Source organism: Cornus florida, unplaced genomic scaffold, assembly GCF_030987335.1.
Source record: "Cornus florida cultivar Cherokee Brave unplaced genomic scaffold, ASM3098733v1 CherokeeBrave_3.0.0_Hap2_Chr02, whole genome shotgun sequence".
Classification (NCBI taxonomy): domain Eukaryota; kingdom Viridiplantae; phylum Streptophyta; class Magnoliopsida; order Cornales; family Cornaceae; genus Cornus; species Cornus florida.
The window spans coordinates 25,730,227-25,750,976 of record NW_026775572.1 but is presented as its reverse complement, the minus strand read 5'-3'; the positions used below and the strand labels follow the sequence as shown (position 1 = coordinate 25,750,976).

Sequence of the window (20,750 nt, the reverse complement as noted above, 5' to 3'; positions counted from 1 at the left end):
AAAAGTGACTTATTAATACCAATTATGCAGGTTATTTACGTATCTCGACTACTGAAGCAACAAATAAGCGGATCACTTCAATACAAACTCCTTGTTCTTGATCAGGCTGCAGTTGCAATGGAAGAGAACGGTGAACAAATGGTTGGCAAAACAGATTGCAGTGGAGAGGGCTATGGGAAGGATGCTGGATGCCAATGATGAAAGACAGCAAGGTTTATGACGAAGGCAGACAGATTGTTGGTATTATTTAGGTTTGGAAATGCGATCAAGTAACTATGGTTTGATCAGGGTTTTGATTGCAGGGTCTCACAGAGGTAAATAGACTCGCACAATGCCTGTGATCACCTGCCATGGCTGATGAAGGTTGAGAGCTTGCTGAAGTCGATTTGGGTTTGGGATGATATTTGAGTTTGTGGTGGAGAGCGCAAGATGTGATGACATATGATGGTTGGAGCGAGTTGGGGGTCTGGTTCAAAGGTTCTGGAGAGTGGTGATGGCATTGACTCTAGTAATGGTGACTGGATGAGGCAATATTGCCGGTGGATTGACGATCTGCATTGTTGCCTAGATTTTGGGTCTTGTTTAGGTTTTACAATGTTTCCTACATTTTGAGTCTAGTTTGGGTTTTCTCAGGGCTGGGTATGGAGATGGTGGTTTGTCTGGGAGCGGCAACTGCACGACGATATGAATCTTATGTTTCCATTCTAGTCTCAGTCAATCTCGGTTTTTCCCAACTCAATCTCAATAAGTACAGATTTGGAGTTTTCTGGCAAGATAAGGGAATGACAATCATAACTTGATGTAAAACGACATCGTCAGGCAATTCATGGATCAGGAATGGTTGGTCTATAAATACTTTATAATAGTACAAACTTAAAGAGTCAAAGACAGAATATACATAGAAACATATAAGTTAGAGAGATCTGCAGCATATTTTGAAGGGCTAAAATCATAAAATCCCCCTCTTGTTTTCAAAAACTATCAACTAACCCCCTCAACTAAAGAAACTATCATATTACCCCCTAATCTTTTTTTAAAAACTATCACACCGTTTAAAATTAACAGGAAAAAAGCACATGATTGTCATGTGCATACTATTCCACTTGAATATGACCATACTGCCCTTTTAATCACCTATAAATTGCCCTTGTAGAACACCTTTGAGGCCGAACAAGGAATCACAATTGTAGCAACTGTTTGAGACCGGACGAGGAATCGTCGCCATCGGAAATCCACCGGAGAAGAGACTGATCTTGGCCTGATTCAGACAACAAACTCTCCCAATTTTCCAACCCAGACACCTCCAACCAATTCGTCCGTCCGACCACCAGTGAAGAGGGACTCGGTCACAACTCCCGGACCAGTTCTGGCGACATTGAAACCAGCCATTTTTACTGCGGGTGGTTGTTGGAAACCGCCGCCACTCACCGTGTACTCAGTAGAACCAGACCCACAACCATCACCGACTCTTCCATCGCTGACTGATGAAGAAAGCGAACCCAAACCTGCAACTTGTCGTCTCCGGTGAACCCAATAACCATCTTTCCGGTGAACCCAACAAAACCCACAACCCACCTCATCATTCCGGTGAAACCAACAAAACCCAGAACTATGAAGGAAGACGTGATGCGTTTCCGGCGAGTTACCAAAGAAAATGCCTAATTGGACTAAAACACCAATTGTCTATCAAATAACACCCTTAGAAATTGAAACCGCATAGTCTGTTGTGATTTTAAAGCCAAAGAAAGAAACGACAGTGTGTAGAGAGAAAGTAGGGTGAGAAACCAGAGAAACACTGTAGCCGAACAGAGTCTTCTTCTTCACAAATAGAAGCCCCAAATCATTCCATTGTCTAATATTTAAAATGAATTAAACTGAAATTAGTTACCTGATAATATTTATCACTGTATTGGAAAAACCAAATTCTGTTCTGATTTTCAGACTTTCTCAGTAACCAAACAGAAAACACAGAATACAACAGGAGTAAAAAAGAGGAAAAGAAAAAAAAAGAAACGTAGACAGATTGAGACCGGATTGGATCGTTGTATATCCCTAGCTTCAGCAATCGAAACCTCCATTTATGATTCTTGTGGTCTGGTCTTTCGGTAAAGTTGAGAGATTTCTATATATATATATATATATATATATATGTTACACACACACACACTAGATATATATATATATATATATTGTGAATGAACCAGAACGTTGCGAACAAGAAAACGATGTTGTTTGAAAATTTTGGTTTATTTAAGCTGGACTCATGAAGGATATAATTGTATTTAAAAAAATATATATATATATTTACCTTTTAAATTAATATTAAACTATCAAGGTCATTTTTGTCATTTGTATGAATTTAACGATTCTGTCACACAGAATGGGGCCAATATGATAGTTTTTATTGGTTCCAGGTTTTTTTTGTTAATAAAAGGGGTTTTATGAAGTTTTTGGAAAGAAGAGGGGGGGTTTTATGATTTTAACCCACTTTTGAATGCATTCATATATATACGTGTGCGTGTGTTTTTAACCATTTATCCATTGCATTAGATTCGAGAGTGTTATATTAGTGCATTGACATCATAACTATTGTAGCTGTTTTGAAGAGTTCAATACCAACAAAATAATCAATAAGCCTAGATTGGAGTGGACGATTAGTTTGGAGATGAGGATAGCTATTGAGAAGCAGATTTGTGAAGGAACAAAAAAAAAAGAGGTTGGAGAAAATCATTAAAGAAAGGTATGGTCAGACATCCACTGGAAATGGATCTACTTTCTTGTATTTTACATTATTGATGATAAGTTTGATTTATATATAATGTTCCAAACAAAAGAAGTTTATTGGAATTTATGGAATCAGTTCATGAAATGATCTCATTAAATTTTTTTACTATCATTGCAGTGAAGGCTCCATCTTCTGTTAAAAAGAAATAGTTCTATTGATAAATTTATGCCTTCAAATTCCAGGGAAACAAAACAAAAAGAATGCTTCAATTTATACAGGACTATCAAATGCAATTTAATAGTAAGATAAAACACGATAAAGATAGGGCAGAACTAACAAAGTGGCAACTAAAAAACAGGCACACACTACAGTAAGGGCTGTAATCAGAAAATGACACAAACATTAGAACAGTAACTTACCTGATCCAGATTGGAAAGACTATTTGGATCCTTGCTTAGGTTTTCATAAAATACTCTTAGATTATCTCCTGCAGCAGTTTCTCGGAATTTGACCAAATCAACAACATATAGCGCACTGCAAGAGGTATAACTCATATAAGTCCGCAGTCCTTCTACAAGAATAACATCAGCAGAGCAGGTTCCTACCTAATATGATATGACCTTCCACGTAAATGTTCCCTCCAGAAACCCTGTTCAAGAGAAGTCATAGGTTTTTTAGCAACAGTGGTGCATAAATTACTGGCAGCATGATGCAATCATGGTGTGCACCTAAAAGTCATGATCCAGAAAAAATTTAAAATAAAAGAAGTGTATCTACTTGTCTCCAAAACCGATAGCCATCCATATCCTTGTTGTTGTCACAAAAAGGAGTATATGCAAGAGGTCGTCCTTTTATATCCATGTCATAGAGTTCTCCCATGTCTGCCCTGACAATTTGATCTGCATCAACGAATATAACCTGCACACATATATGTTACACATTGTCACAAGAATATCCATCTATGCAACGCAGGCCAATCTTGGAAGATAAATGAGTGACAAGGCAGCAAAATCAATTTATGTAAGGCTAAGAAATTGAAATACCTTCTCCAAAGAAAGCGGAAAAATAACATCGAGGAACAGGATTTTATATGCCCAGATGATTCGCTGTTTCTCTTTCTGTTTATGCAACCAAGTAGGCCATTTGTAGGTGATTAATTCATATTCAAAACCGTATTCTTGTGCCATTTGTGGGATTACATCCTGCATAAAAATTAATAAACAGAACATTTGTACGTTAAGCAATCAAAGTGATCTGCACACAAACTTTGAAACAACAAATATGGAAGTCCAAAACATCAAAAGGGGAAGACTGCAAGCAAGAATCCACCAAACCTTGAACTGAGGAGAAAGATAATTCTTTATAAACCAGAACTTTACTGGTCGGCGGGTGTTCTTCAGAACACTTAGTATCATGATTTTCAGAAACCGCTCATATCTGCAAAAAAAGAAAATGGAAAAACCGATATGTGTGAGATCATATGTTTTTGCAACTACAGGAGGATATAACATTGATATAGTTGTTATTGTACCAGCTAGATTTTAACCCAAATTTAACTTGTATGTCTAGATATCAATGAAAGAGTACTCCAAATCAGACATATTTACAGATTGGCCATGGATTACTGCGATCTAATCCAACATTAATTACACACGAACAGTAATAAACAAATCTGAATTTTTGAACACCTCGTACAATTTAATAAAAAATACAATATTGTTTGATAGTATATGCATCATCTTCATGGCTTATTCTCCCTCCCTCTCTCACCTTCCGTGTGTGCGGCAGATAGGGGTTGTGGGGGGATTCTACAAATTTACTCTTTCTTAGATCAAGATTCTGCAGGCTGCAGTTTGTCTGGGATCTGATAACAAGCAAATATAAAATATTTGTTTGGAATATTAGAAATCCTTTGGATTATAGGATCTGATAGTACCAGCCATTTTGCTGAATGGATGAGATTAGGATAAACCCTGTTACAGTTTGAAAATGATCTGCTAATACCTTAATGCCTTGATCGTGATATGTGCCAAAAATATGTGAACAAGTATAACAGATATTGTACAGGATGGGATTACCCAGCTTAATTATATTCAAAACAAAACTCCATCTAAACTCCGGCTTCAGTTTGTAGCACGTTTGATTCTTGTTCACAGATTCTTCTTTTTTTTTTTTGATAAATAAACATTTTATAAAAAAAGGCTCAAAAGGGGAGCGGAACCCGAGAAAATACAAAAGACCACAAAGGCCTCAAGCCTTCACAGATTAAATGAAACAAAATTTAAACCCATAAATAACCAAATATGCATTGGGTGTGGGAGATACCAACTACATGAATATTTTAGGCAGCATAAAACTGCTGTCAAGACCACATGAACATGAATCACAGGAATAATGGGAGAAAAAAAAAAAGAAAAAAGGATTCATGTCACAAACCCCAAGTAGTTGGGAAAATGCTTTGTTGAGTTGAGAGTTTAAATTAGCATAGACACATTTTTTATTGGGTCCTTAATTTGACTAATTCAGATTCAAACTGAAACAATTATAAGTTTCATAATATGATACCAAGAACTGAGTTTGCTTATTTCTCAAGATGTATCACGGTAAACAGATAGATGAACCATGAAGGGAAGAAGAAACTTACAAGTGCCCAGAAGCTATAGAAAATATATTGATTGTTTTTCCATGTCGCTCACCATTTCCATGCTCCTAGAGGAGAAGTATTTTAGGTCATCAAATGAAAGAAAAATGAGTTCACATTTCAAATATGCATATATGTAGTCAAATTAGAAATAAAAATCACCACTGAAGTGTGTTCACTCTTCTTTGACTGCTGAGTTCCACCAATTAAACCAGAAGCCCATCTCAAAAAATTTGAGTTCCAACCCTTCTGACCTCCCTGTAGATATTAACTATTAAGTAAAACATGCGTGTAAGGAAGAACATCTTCCAAGTCATCCAGTGAACCTAGTTTACTGATTTTTTTTTTTTGATAAGTGAACCTAGTTTACTGATTTAAAGTTACAAAAAAGGAAGTCCGGTAAATAATTTTAGGCACTAACTTTTTTCTTCTGTGAATTGTTATCATTGTCGGAAGAAATCAGTAATGTCTCATGCTCCATGCCCTTTTTCTTCGCCACCTCCAAACGAACTAGTTTACCCCGCAAATCATTTATAGTGATACGCTTTGCTGAAGGCAAATTGTGACTTCCATCACCATCTTCTTTCAGAACATAGAGCTCAGAACTTCTACCTGGAGCAAGCTGCAGATACCAAACCCCAGGAGAAACTTTCATTTGCCAATAACCCAGATTGGCCATCACAAGTGTATCAACCAAGTGAGGTGCAGTCTTAGTTCCAAGGATCAGCTGAAGGCCACGTGGAGGTTCATGATCTTTCTCTGAACAATGACCTGGATTTGTTTGCAAAGTTAAAACGATAACCTAATTTATTGGTAAATGATAGAATTTTCATCATTCGGTTTCTTTGAAGTTATGTGTAAACATCAAAATTTCACTTTAATTAAAAAAAAGAGGATTTTAATTTTACCAGTAAGAACAAGAGCCTCGAGTTCAAACACTGCTTGCAATGTCCTTGTGTTGCCGAGGTTCTCAAGCAGTATATTATCCAGGTCATGACTGAAACATTGAGAACCAAAATGAATAGAACAAAATTTAAGATTGAGGCATTACTTATTAGGATACACATTGCTAATAACTTATTGGGGGAAAAAACTTGTAACTGATAGAACAGAACAATAATACTCCAGTGTTGTACATTAAAAAATGTTATAATAAGCCAAGGTGTCAGGCAGAAGATTACACAGCAATAACAGGCTCCACAAGCCAAGGTTCAGGAACATCAAGATTCATGGTAAGGGTTTTAGATAATGGCATATTGGCAAAGAATGCTTTCGGGCCATGTACCGCATAATCTGTACTGCTGAAATCATCCTGCATATTCATATAAAAACTAATATCACAAAAAAGGAGACTCAAGCAAAGGATTGGATGTACAAGGATCAGATCTTTTGATGATACCGCTGTTGGCACCACATATCTGTAGTAATTCTTCAGAGGTAGGTCAACCAGTGAACTCTGCCAGGAAATAGAAAACATAGAATCAAATAGAGAAAAAGTTCCACAAAACCATATTAAATCAGCTTTCGCAGAGACATCTGATAAAGAATATTATCATAGAAAGCAATTATCAAAAGACAGGGGAAGCTAAGCATAAGCGTGCAACATACTTCACCACGGAACAGATGTAAGTCACATATGAGAAACAGAAAATAAAGCAATCAAGGGAGGCTACGAACTGGTAATTACAGGGACTGAGAATAAATTGACATTAGTTGTCAATTATTTTTATTTTTAATCTAAACGAGACAAATCAATCAATTAAGGGGGGCAACAAATCATTCCCAGAAAAATGGTTTTATTGTATTTAAAATCCCATTATGGTTTTAAATAAGAAGAATCATATGTAGAAGTCTGTTATTCTTTCCTCTTCTCTGCCATAAAAGATAATCTTTTTGTCTGATATGCTAAATAAGAAGAATCATATGTATTAGTCTGTTATTCTTTCCTCTTCTCTGCCATAAAAGATAGTCCTTTTGTCTGATATGCTATTCGCCATACGAATATATGAAGTATACTCAACACAACAAGTTCATATCCCAGATGTCTGGGTCAGCTATATAATTCCTGGTTAACCATTCTATTTTATATAAACCATAACTTGAATTAACCACAATATATTACCATCTCACTTCACGTTTGTCCAGTCTTCCTTCAACATTACTCTAGATGTGAACCGCATCATGCTTGCTCATTGGTATAGTTATTGGGGTATATGTCAGTTAGTTATCATAGAGAGTGAAAGAGCTCAAACACACAAGGTCAATCGTATCTTACAACCAACTTTTTTTCCCCCAAACAAAAGAAATAATGGTTACCACCGAGTCACCACAGTGCCTCTGCAGGGGTGCGCTCCACCTGAGTTTATAGATCAGACAGTTTGGGCAAATTTCTTAGGTAAGAGAAAGCTGCATTCCACCGTATATTTTTACACACTGTTCCATAGATTTCAATTTGTTATCCATTATGTGGTCTTCCTTGGCTTCTCTATTGGAAGGACTTGTCAAAAATTTATGTGTATATACATTATTATGTTGACACGCAAACTTAAAAATGTGAATATGTGTCTAAGTTTGAATTCAAACTATTAACAAATAAGAGTGGAGAAGTAGATAGAATTGAAATGGTCACTGATAGCTTCACAAAAAGTAGATAACTGTTGACTTGCCAGTCCCCACTAAGGCACTGACACGGGTCAAAATCTATTTCCACACGGGCTCACCATCAATACCATATTTATCACCAACACGCCAGTGGCCTAGTGGTACCAGGCTACTACTTCCCAAAGGGAGGTCAGGGGTTCGAGCCTCGGTGGAGGCATGTGTGTGTGAGTACCAATTAAGGAAAAAAAATAATACCATATTTATCATTAGTAGGAAGAAGAAACCATTCCTAAAACACAAAATAAATAAATAAATAAGTAAATTACTCCAGTAGTTTGCCAATTTTAGTGAATATGGGATGACCGATGGACTAGCAAAACCAACAGGTTCCCTACCTATAACCAATGACTTTCCAGAAACAACATTTTAGTTCAGTAAATGATCAACACATCTCAACACTACATTTGAGTATGTATGCAAAAGAGCATCAACTTCATAAGAGCTTTGGTTTTCAAGAGATGGTTTTTGTGGGGAACCACTTCACGGTTGGGGGAACAAAAGAAATGTGGAGGTGAAATGTGTTGTATGAAGAAAAATAATAGAATAAAGAGCAAAAATATGGTTCAAGAGACAAAAGTCCAAGGTCACAAGAGGACTGGAAGGTGATGTTTCTGAGGTGGATTCTAATTGGTGAAGACTGGCCAAGTTGCCGAGAGAGTAATATAAAATATTTTATGGCCCTCTTCTTTGTCTTTTTGAGAATTCAAGTTTCTTAAGAACCTTGTTGACAGATAAATGCGACTTTATAGGAAAATTAACTCAATATCAGTACAATGTGGATCTTCACAATTGCAGAAACTATTTCTGACGGCATAGAATATAGTTTCAACAACATGCTTATCATTCTAATGCACCCCCTCCCCACAGAAGGGAAACAATCTATTCTTTGGTATTTCATATCAGCATATGGTGCGAAAAATTAAACAAATGTAAGTCAATAAGAATAGACTCACCAATGGATTAAGTACAAGCCTCATGCTTGGCTGAATGCATTTCCACAGAGAACGAAGAAGTGAAGATAGCTTTTGACCAGAAGGACTCAGGGGGTCAACAACAGCATCAATATGAATACTAGAATCTTCATTACTTAAAACAACAGCACTGCATACAGTCAAACGAAAAGATGCCAGTACAATTTTAGGTTGTCGAAAATCAAAGTATAAAAAATTAATGAATACAAGTTCAACGAAATAAAATATCAACAAGTGAGGAATACAGATGATGTAACAAATACAAAGAGATAAATAAGAAAGCAACAAACAAATAATATGCCTTCAAAACAACCCAAAAAGTAAAGTATATGCCGAGATTTGGTTCAGTTAAATTCTATAAAAGCTTGGCAGGGTATTTAGCGTTAAATGCTGAGATCAATAAGGTCATAAAAGATCAAATGTAACGAAAAAGCTAAATGTGCAGTGCTAGTGAAAGGAAAATAATATACCAAAACCATCTTTGTTTGGTTTCTCATGCAGTATCTTCCACAGCTGGCCAAACCAGTTATAGTTCTTTCTTCTTCTTCTTTCTTTCTTTTTTATTATTTATTTATTTATTTTATTTTATTTGGATAAGTAAAATTTCGCGCTCCAAAGGGGGAATACACAAAAGGCCCTACATGGCCATTTATAATCTCAGACCATCAACAAAACCCACGAGATCCCCCACAGATATAAAGTTTCACTCAATTACCCAAAAGAATAAAGAAGTCAAAATGATGTATTTGAGAGACCAAATAGGGGTAACCACCCCATCAAAAGACTGCCTATTTCTTTCTCGCCACAAGCCTCACCATAGGCAAAGGGGAGTGGCCCTCCATGCGTCTCAGGCTCGGCTACCCAACTATACACCCTCTCCAAAACTCAATCATATTTCCCATGGAACCAGGAGATACCCAATGTATGCCAAAAAGGGCAAAGAACATAGAAGAAAGTGGTTCACCGACTCTCCTTTTTGCACATACAACACCAGAATAGTTAGAATTCTACCAAAAGAAAATGAGCCAGAGTCCCATGTCAAATTTATTCCAAACCCTTGCTCTTGTCTATTGGATTTCATATTTAACTTGATACTGTATGATAAGGTAATATATTTGGCAGCCTAGCATTGAAGAGGATTGGGGGGTCAATAGCACTTAAGTACTGAGGCAAGTAAGTTAACATCAGGCATGATGACCACAAAGAATGAATATGAATATTAGAGAACTAAATAAAGACAATGACTACCAAAATATGCTACAGAAATGAATAGGATAGAGTGAAATCCATAGGGATCCAAAACTGAACATGCAAGTTCATGAAGGCTCATTTTTTACTAAAAATCCATGCACACTTAAATTCTAGATCAAAACAGCAATGTTTAACATGCACAAATGTGCGGATAAACACATGGGCATGCACATAATACGGACTAAAAGGAGAGTCATTATTGACGAACATTCAATCTGAAGCTACCATTTCACCAGCAGAATGGCCAACTTTTTGCTTTAGACAGGCCTAAACAATGGTGTATTATAGCAAATTTATACTCAATACTAAAAGTTTACTACTTAGTCACATACTGTTAGGAAAACATTGCCCTCAGAATTACTCACCCCTCCATGTAACATGAACTGTGGTATGCATGATTGGAATAGATAAAGGTGGGAGTGTGGTTGCAGGTGCCACACATCAAATTCTCAAATAATTAAACTCTGGAGCAATGCTGAATTTTAGTGTGATTAATTTTTCTTTTATGCACTTTAGGGAAAAATAACGTGTTTATGCCACAAATTGCACCAAAATATGGTAATTCACATAGTTTGAGATATCGACGGGAAAAAATACATATTAAGAAAGTACATTGAAAATCTTAAGCACTCAATAATATATACATATCTTGCTTTGTTGGACGACTTAGGGGGTGCATTTCCGACAATCAGTGTGCAGAAAACATATTGCATACCATACCCATGTATTGCATACCATATCCATATAGTTTGATGTTCATGGAAAACGGAAGATAATGTTCAACTCATAATGTGAGTTCATCATTGATCAAAATGACAAGTTGGCCCAAAATTTTTTTCTTTTTCGCTTTTTAAAAAGCAATAGGAGAATTACTTATCAAAAAAAGAAAAGCAATAGGAGAATTTTAATAATACAGTTACAAATTACAATGCAATGGAGAAGGACTATGTTTGCAAGCTACTATACTAGTGCATATCAATCAAGCCTTTGCCATGTCACATACAAAGTATATATTGGAAATCTATAGGCATTGCCGTATTTACATTCTAGGTCAGGGTTATTAATGTTTATAAATGCTAAAATGTCCATGTACAAAACAAAACATATATGAACCAATGCATATCAATATATATCGTTTGTATCCTCACGGTTATCCAATGATGTAATCGATATGACAATTGATATATTGAAAAATCAATCAGGGCAATTGAAAACAATAATTCCATCTTTGGTAATGTGATGCAGTGTCCTATATTCGTCTGCATATATAATGTGACAATGACCTTTATCGGTTCTTGTTATGTTCATGAAAAAGAAAATTAACAAGATATTTAATTAGCATGTTTGAATTTAAACTTTCTTATATTCTTTATTAAACCTTCCATCAACAGCATTCTGTCTTTAACTGGTACTTGTCTATATTTTTCTTTCTTGTTTAAATATTTGCCTTATTTCATTTCATTAAAGTTAAAAACTATTATAGATATTCTATCACCAACATAAAGTTATGATAGATTTTAGAGTCCATCAATATATTTATGATGCAATTTCAATAATTCTTAGGTTTGTTTAGGACATTTGACTGACCTTTAGTATGAATTCGTACGAGAGAAGAGATTGTTGACCTAGTCTGTTATTTTTATCATTAAGACACACACACTTCATGTCCAATCAGGATTTAGGACTCGAACCCTCAACCTCCCCTTTGAGAGGTGGAGAAAAATACCATCCAAGCTAAAGCTTGATAGTATTGAATAACAATTATGTTAGTATTTATCAGCCATATAGAAAACTACATACTTCTATAATACGGATTTCCGGTGTTTTTTTTTATTTATCAAAAGTTTGTTTCATTTCAAAGATTCAAACAATTTTATCAAATATCTGTTTCAAGAAGTACCAATAAGTTTATATATAAAATCAACATTAAATTTGACATCAACATGTATACATTCATATTCAATCTAGATATAGAAATTGATATCAACATGGAAAAGCACACAACGCTTGTCTATATGTCCTTGTAACATAGATCTAGAGAAAGAAAATCAACATCAATAACCATAATGGAATCAATATTTAAATAAGAATAGGGCACACCTGTATTTTGCATTCAAAACTTCAAAGCGTGCAGTTTCAGAACCTCGATCCCTTGTAGCAATTGAAGATGAGACGCACATAATGATATCACTTATGAATTTGCTGCAATTAACGTCACCAGAAAAAATATGAAACCATTATAAATTTGCCAAACAAAGAAATAAGATCAAATCCATAGTCACGAAAGGAGTTGCTAACAACAAACAATACTTATAAAACAAAAGGACCAGACATCAAATCAAGAAGCTAATTAGGTTGTCATAATGCCATAAAGGAGAAGGGTAAAATGAAATACCAAACTCTCCAACACAAAACTGAAACAGAAAAAGATAGAACAGAATGATCAAAAGAATAATGAAATATGATGAGCACAGACAGAACTGTAATTGTGTTACCCAACACTTTGACACCTCCATTGCCAACCTTTAAGGCTTCATCATGTACCTCAAAATCTTATTCATATCTGGAAGTGTTACTATAAGAAATTCTGTTATCATCTTCTTTATCTCTTTGAGACTCAGCTTACAAATTTCTGCTATACTTTGCACCCTTGAGTCATGCCATAGTTGGACCCATATAGGTAGCACGGATACGGTTTTGGAGCACCGAAATAAGACACAGACTTGTCTAAATGGCAATTCCTAAAAATGTAAGAGAGATACGACAGAAGACACGATGAAGCATAGAAACAAACATACCTTGTTAGCATGTCAGGATCTATGTCCTCCCACTTCACTTCTTCAATAATTTCAACAATATGCTTAATTCTTTGTTTGAATTCCACAGATTCTAGAAGATGTAGATCGTGGCTCATAAAAGTGCTGTCATCAGTAGTGCGGATCACCTATCAAATGTCAAATATGATGTAATGAAAATCTATAAATAAGAGTAATTGTTTTTAACAATGAAGACAGATAAAGAGAATTATCATTTAGGTTTACCAACATTGAGAAAAAAATTAACAGTCACTTATCAAATATATATCTATACTATTATTAAATGTGCAAAGAGTTTCAATGTTTTAGTATTTCAGTATTTATTTATTAATATAAAAAAAGAGTTTTTATAAATAAAAAAATTACCTAAAAATTATTTAAAGAGTTTAATTAAAATTACAAATTACCTAACAAAATTTATAAAAATTAATTTAAAGAGTTTAATTCAAATTACCTAATAAAATTCATTTTTCTTGTCCCACATTGGTTTTAAGTAAAAAAGATTACATGGAAGGCTCTTATAAAACTATAGACCTAAAGAAATAATAATCACACATTTCTCGGCCTTTTGGATAAGATGAAGTGTAGTACTAAATTTTTTTGGGTCGGCCTTTTGGCTAACCGTTCTTGGTCTTTTGGCTAAGATCAAGTGTAGTACTACTTTCTCGGCCTTTGTGCAAAGAGTTTCAATATTTATTTATTAATATAAAAAAAAAGTTTTTATAAACAAAAAATTACATAAAAATTATTTAAAGTGTTTAATTCAAATTACAAATTACCTAATAAAATTTATAAAAATTAATTTAAAGAGTTTAATTCAAATTACAAATTACCTAATAAAATCATCAGATTCCCCTTCATAATCAAACAGCTTCAAATTACAAATTACCTAATAAAATCATCATAATCAAACAGCTTCTTTTGCATTTACTTCTTCAATCTTAGCACAAGTCTGTTCAAGAAGATTGAGACTCTGGAGGGTTATTTTAGAATTTTCATAATCAATTTATCTGGTTTTTTTTTTTTTTTGGTTATATTATTAATTAAAGAAAAAAAAAGAAAAATAAAAACAAGTATCTAATTGCTTGATAGAGATAATCAGGGGTATCTCTTTGGTGGTTGTTTAATCCTACAATTGGTGTTATGTGTTGAGGACGTTGCTGTAGATCAGAGTATCGCATTCTACTTGGTACAATTTTCTTCATAGGTGGATTCTATGGCAGGATTGTGCACTATGGTTCGAAAGAAGAGAAAAAATAAAAGAGAACAAGTTGAAAGCAAGTAGGAAAGATTATGATTCTGTTCTTGTTTAGTATTGCTTAATGCGCATGCATTCTGTAATGACCAAAATACCACAAAGATATTGACCAATCTTTACATCAGAATTGACATTTGATTAACAATGTATCAGACGATTAATTTATGCTAGACCTAAACAAATAATAATTATACCTTTCTCAGCCTTTCAATATTTCAGTATTTATTTATTAACATAAAAAAAGAGTTTTTATAAACAAAAAATTACCTAAAAATTATTTAACGAGTTTAATTCAAATTACAAATTACATAATAAAATTTATAAAAATTAATTTAAAGAGTTTAATTCAAATTACAAATTACCTAATAAAATTCATTTTTCTTGTTCCACATTGGTTTTAAGTAAAAAGGATTACATGGAAGCCTCTTATAAAACTATAGACCTAAACAAATAATAATCACACATTTCTTGGCCTTTTGGCTAAGATCAAGTGTAGTACTAAATTTTTTTGGGTCGGCCTTTTGGCTAACCTTTCTTGGTCTTTTGGCTAAGATCAAGTATAGTACTACTTTAAAGAGTTTAATTCAAATTACAAATCACCTAATAAAATTTATTTTTCTTGTCCCACATTGGTTTTAAGTAAAAAGGATTACATGGAAGCCTTTAATAAAACTATAGACCTAAAGAAATAATAATCACATCTTTCTCGGCCTTTTGGCTAAGATCAAGCGTAGTACTAAATTTTTTTGGGTCAGCTTTTTGGCTAACATTTCTTGGTCTTTTGGCTAAGATCAAGTGTAATACTACTTTCTCGGCCTTTTGGCTTTTAGTATTTATTTATTAATATAAAAAAAAAAAAAATTATAAACAAAAAATTACCTAAAAATTATTTAAAGAGTTTAATTCAAATTACAAATTACCTAATAAAATTCATTTTTCTTGTCCCACATTGGTTTTAAGTAAAAAGGATTACATGGAAGCCTCTTATAAAACTATAGACCTAAAGAAATAATAATCACACCTTTCTCAGCCTTTTGGCTAAGATTAAGTGTAATACTAATTTTTTTTTGGGTTTCTTGGCCTTTTACCTTTCAGTATTTATTTATTAATATAAAAAAAGAGTCTTTATAAACAAAAAATGACCTAAAAATTATTTTAAAAGGTTTAATTCAAATTACAAATTACCTAATAAAATTAATTTTTCTTGTCCCACATTGGTTTTAAGTAAAAAAGATTACATGGAAGCCAAACTATAGAGCTAAAGAAATAATAATCACACCTTTCTCGCTTTTTGGCTAAGATCAAGTGTAGTACTAAATTTTTTGGAATCGGCCTTTTGGCTAACCTTTCTTAAAGAAAAATAAAAACAACTATCTAATTGCTTGATAGAGATAATCAGGGGTATCTCTTCGGTGGTTGTTTAATCCTACAATTGGTGTTATGTGTTGGGGACGTTGCTGTAGATCAGAGTATCGCATTCTACTTGGTACAATTTTCTTCATAGGTGGATTCTATTTCTATGGCAGGATTGTGCACTATGATTTGAAAGAGGAGAAAAAATAAAAGAGAAGAAGTTGAAAGCACGTAGGAAAGATTATGATTCTGTTCTTGTTTAGTAATGCTTAATGCGCATGCATTCTGTAATGACCAAAATACCAATCTTTACATGAGAATTGAGATTTGATTAACAGTGTATCAGACGATTAATTTATGCTAGACCTAAACAAATAATAATCACACCTTTCTCGGCCTTTCAGTATTTTAGTATTTATTTATTAATATAAAAAAAGAGTTTTTATAAACAAAAAATTACCTAAAAATTATTTAAAGAGTTTAATTCAAATTACAAATTACCTAATAAAATTTATAAAAATTAATTTAAAGAGTTTAATTCAAATTACAAATTACCTAATAAAATTCATTTTTCTTGTCCCACATTGGTTTTAAGTAAAAAGGATTACATGGAAGCCTCTTATAAAACTATAGATCTAAAGAAATAATAATTACACATTTCTCGGCCTTTTAGCTAAGATCAAGTGTAGTACTAAATTTTTTTGGCTAAGATCGAGTGTAGTTCTACTTTCTTGACCTTTTGGATAAGATCGAGTGTAGTACTACTTTCAGTATTTATTTATTAATATAAAAAAGAGTTTTTATAAACAAAAAATTACCTAAAAATTATTTAAAGAGTTTAATTCAAATTACAAATTACCTAATAAAATTTTAAAGAGTTTAATTCAAATTACAAATTGCCTAATAAAATTCATTTTTCTTGTCCCACATTGGTATCAAGTAAAAATGATTACATGGAAACCTCTTATAAAACTATAGACCTAAAAAAATAATAATCACACCTTTCTCGGCCTTTTGACTAAGATAAAGTGTAGTACTAAATTTTTATACTGTCCTCAATGCAACACAACAAACCAAAAATGCTTTCAAAAGTATTGTTATATCTTAAAATCTTATTATTATATTTATTTCAATGGTTTAATAATATTACAAATACATAATTATTTGTCTTTACTCATGTGCAGATTCATGATAATAATTAAAGTGCGAATTATAGAATATATTGGAACACTTGCAACCCTAACAATGTTCAATGATTGCCAAACATTAATAAATTGTTCACTAGATGATTTACTACAATTACAAATTGAGGTAATTTTCCACCCTTATTCATAAAATTTTAATTAAATTAAAAAAAATATATTAATTGAATTTCTCAATAGCTCTAAATTATATATGTTTGTTTTGCAAGACATTGATCAATTCAGCAAGAAAGTGACAAGCTGCAAAGGAAAATCTTTTCTTTTTTTGGTGAAGATAGACATTGCAATGCCTTTTACTAGTATATATATGTGTGTGTGTGTGTGTGTGTGTGTGTATAACAGAATCAATTTCTTAGTGACCACAAAGAAACAGAATTTGAGAGTGAATTGCCAACATCCAATCAAGCAGAAACACCCAGATAAAGCTTACCCTTCCATTTGTAATAACTGCATTAACCCCGGATTCAAGGCCAAGTTGCCTGTATAGAAACTGTGCCACCTGCATACCAGTTTAAACAGTAAATGTAAAAAGAGTAAATTTTTCCTGAATTCAATTGATTCTACAAAATAATACATAAAAAAGGGTAATGATAGGTATGTGAACACGAGGTATACTAATCAATACCACCACATCAAATTATACGTGAGAGGCAGTCATGATTGTTCCTAGTGATGCAATTAGCAAGAACATTTACATTGAAAATTATAAGCAAATGCAAAAAACTATCTCGAGATAAGTCCATATGGGGGAAAAAGAAAAAGATCCTCCCTTTTTAACGTGGCATGGCATATGTGCACTACAATGTTAAAGAAACCATTATTATTATATAAGATTTCATTAAAAGATGCTCAAAGGGTAGCGCACCCAAAGTAACAACTATATAAAAGAATACATCACCATTCCCTCAAACTGATCCAAAGGAAATAAACTACCATATACCTTATTCAAATGATGTCTCAACTCGTCAACCGAAAATTCATTGAGAACAGATCTATAGCCCTTTGATGGCAATCCATTTGCATCAGCCAACTCACAGACCTTATCAATAAATGCTTCCTTGCTTTCAGCAACTGAGGAAGATGCAAGCATGTACTTGCGCTCATAAACTGAGCACAGTTGATCCAAAAAATCCAACACATTTTTCTTGTGACTGACGCCAGGAAAAAAGAAAAGGATCTTAATGACTAAGAAAAAACCTCAAATGAATTTTGAAAGAAGACATTAAAATTTAGAGAAAGATTTATGTAATAAGCAACAATTCCAATGTATACGATTGAAAATTCAACAGACCTATATGACGATGCAGTGATTTCAAAAACCTTCACAAATACAATACTAGGTGAATCAGCAACTGGGTTGGCTTTAAATAGCACGCCTAAGCGAGCATTTTTTGAACCTCCTATCTGCATTTCAGTTGGAAGCACTTTAGCATAACAAGCAACAACACATAAATAATGATAATGCTAACAATATAAATAGTAGAAAGAAATGGCAATAATCAAAAAATGAAACCAAATTCATAAATCCAAAACATAGGTTCACTGTTTTGGTCTGAAGAATTACCAGGTAGCGTATTCCCTCACGAAGCAACTTCGTCCCTTTTTTTGATGCAACATCAATGGCAAGAAGATGAGTCACGGGCTTCAAATCATCTATAGCTGAAACAGATGGATCAAAAAAACATATGTCATAATTCAATTAGTCAGAAAGATAGCATGTGAGAGGCTGACTGATGGTTTTAGCTTGAGCACGGCTTACTTCCGGTAGAGTGCAGGTAGCTGATATCATTCAACAAGGATTCCTTTCCAAGGATTAATGTAGACAAAGATATATATCTTGCTTTGGCATTGCCATCAGCAATAATCTGGATAATCACAATGGAATGGGAAATTAAGCAATGAGATAGATATATATTAACAAACATTTATCCAAAAACAGTAACTACTCAAACAGATCAAAATTTTCCAACTATATATCAAATTTTGTACCTGAGGATTATAGCGCTGGATACCACTTTCCGATAGAAATTTGTCCAGAACATCAGTGTGAGAATTTATATGCCCATAGTAAACTTGTTCTTGTATTCTGGGAAGCTCATCATTCATGGCATTTAAAAGAGCTTCCTAATAAAAATGAATCCAGAAAAGTTCAACTGAATCATTGAAGAATATGTGTACCAGCGGTTCACTACGATAAAAGCATATTTAAATAAGCAGAGGTCATGGATCACATGGATGAGGCCATGGTGAAATTTGAGATGAATTTTTTGGAAACGAACAGAGCAACTTAACCAAAACAATTTAACATGATAAGAAGAACTCCTGCAAAAACACTGATAGCGAGAAAAGAGCATGTCACATATGAAGAATAACAAAATTTCCAAAGAAAAAAACACGATGACTATGCCTTCTAAAACTATGTCAATCTTGTTTACGACCACTAGAGAATTAGAAGGATCCTAACACAAAAATTCTTCCTTAATGTAGAAAGGTTTAAAATCCAATCAAATTGATAGAATTTAAATGAACTTCTAACACCAATAAAAACATAATGGTAGGAAAAAAAAAAAAAATTGAAAAACATAATGGTAGGAAGATTTGAATGTATTGATTTTAAAATTAAAAAAGAAATTGCAACATGAAATTTGACCAGTACCTCATTAGGATCATACACAAGTCCATTCATCAATACGCAACACCGCAGCTTAGCCAAACCCAGCTTGAAAACAGACATGGAGCTCTCTTGAGACAGTTCACTGAATGTTTTCTCCTTTTCCAGTTTCAATAAAGTATCCTGAGGTGGAGATTTTGCCTTTGGTCTACAAAAACAGACCATGCATGTTTATAGAAAAGAGGATATCAATAGAACAAGAAAAACTGTATTATCTTTATCTTATTTGTAAATTGTATGGGAAGGATAATTAGTTCACAAGTAGAGATACAGAACTATCAAAAACAAGCCTTCTTGGTTTGTAACTCTGAAAACAATTTTCTGTTTTGAGTGTTCTGAAAACAGAAAAATGTATAAAATCTCTGCTTGATTCTGTTTCTGAGTTCTTGAGAACTGTTTCCAAAGTTACAAACCAAGCAGGCCCACAGCATTAGCAAACTCAACTCTGAAACAAATTTTAGAGTCTCAGACATACAATAGCGTTTCTACAAATGCCCCTTCCACTTGATGCATTTCAGGAGCCTCTTCTGCAGAATCAGCGGACTCAATCCGTAATCTATTTACCTGCCATATATGTGCACAATACTCAATTAGATTTAACATAAAGAGGAATCCAACAATACTTCCCACATGACATGCATATGGGGAGTGAACTTAATAAGAGGAAACTTAGGTGGGGGTGGGGGGGAATGTTGAATAAGAGGAAAGAAATTGCCAAATAAGCTTTATCCACACATGAGAATAAGAGCATGTTTGGCATTGCGCCTGGAATGGTTCAAAGCTCTTTCAATCTGAGAGGCCCTTCGCTTTTATTTGTATTCAGTGGCAAAAAAAAAATACTTTTTAGTAGTATAGATTTTGGCCTGGTAGAGCTTTTAGCCAAAGCTCAAACTTCGAGCTTTTGTAAATGCGATTCAATTAGGGGTAAAAATTCATGGAATGAGTCCATTTATGACAGAATATTTAAGAAAAGTAATATATTGCGTCATCAAACACTATTTGATCTTCCACGGGAAGAACAGACCTACATAAAAAGAACATGATTATTTCAAGCTAAAGAAATGCCAAACATGCACTAAGGGCCCCAAGTCACAAGCACTGATGAATCTTCTCACTCTCAAAAGAAAATTTATATGAAATCCTACCAGAACCCGATCGCAGTTTGCAATTCAACTAGACAAGAGGATTGAGATACACTCCA

At 33.7% G+C, this 20,750-nt stretch overlaps 1 protein-coding gene across 2 annotated transcripts in view; it reads right to left on the bottom strand.

Moving 5' to 3' along the window:
- LOC132294366 (UDP-glucose:glycoprotein glucosyltransferase) overlaps window positions 1-20,750 on the bottom strand; it is a 44,206-nt gene that overhangs the window by 4,581 nt on the left and 18,875 nt on the right. For both annotated transcript variants that reach the window (XM_059792191.1, XM_059792192.1), the window contains 22 exons: window positions 20,025-20,113; window positions 19,535-19,697; window positions 18,868-19,002; window positions 18,638-18,743; window positions 18,443-18,537; window positions 18,170-18,282; window positions 17,819-18,029; window positions 17,309-17,377; window positions 13,048-13,193; window positions 12,350-12,451; window positions 8,981-9,128; window positions 6,766-6,822; window positions 6,548-6,678; window positions 6,275-6,363; window positions 5,788-6,137; window positions 5,529-5,624; window positions 5,370-5,434; window positions 4,060-4,162; window positions 3,769-3,927; window positions 3,503-3,643; window positions 3,331-3,374; window positions 3,145-3,259 (listed from right to left, as the gene is read on the bottom strand). In XM_059792191.1, the coding sequence (XP_059648174.1) occupies window positions 3,145-3,259; window positions 3,331-3,374; window positions 3,503-3,643; window positions 3,769-3,927; window positions 4,060-4,162; window positions 5,370-5,434; window positions 5,529-5,624; window positions 5,788-6,137; window positions 6,275-6,363; window positions 6,548-6,678; window positions 6,766-6,822; window positions 8,981-9,128; window positions 12,350-12,451; window positions 13,048-13,193; window positions 17,309-17,377; window positions 17,819-18,029; window positions 18,170-18,282; window positions 18,443-18,537; window positions 18,638-18,743; window positions 18,868-19,002; window positions 19,535-19,697; window positions 20,025-20,113 (2,727 nt within the window). The remainder of the gene's footprint in view (window positions 1-3,144; window positions 3,260-3,330; window positions 3,375-3,502; window positions 3,644-3,768; window positions 3,928-4,059; window positions 4,163-5,369; window positions 5,435-5,528; window positions 5,625-5,787; window positions 6,138-6,274; window positions 6,364-6,547; window positions 6,679-6,765; window positions 6,823-8,980; window positions 9,129-12,349; window positions 12,452-13,047; window positions 13,194-17,308; window positions 17,378-17,818; window positions 18,030-18,169; window positions 18,283-18,442; window positions 18,538-18,637; window positions 18,744-18,867; window positions 19,003-19,534; window positions 19,698-20,024; window positions 20,114-20,750) is intronic.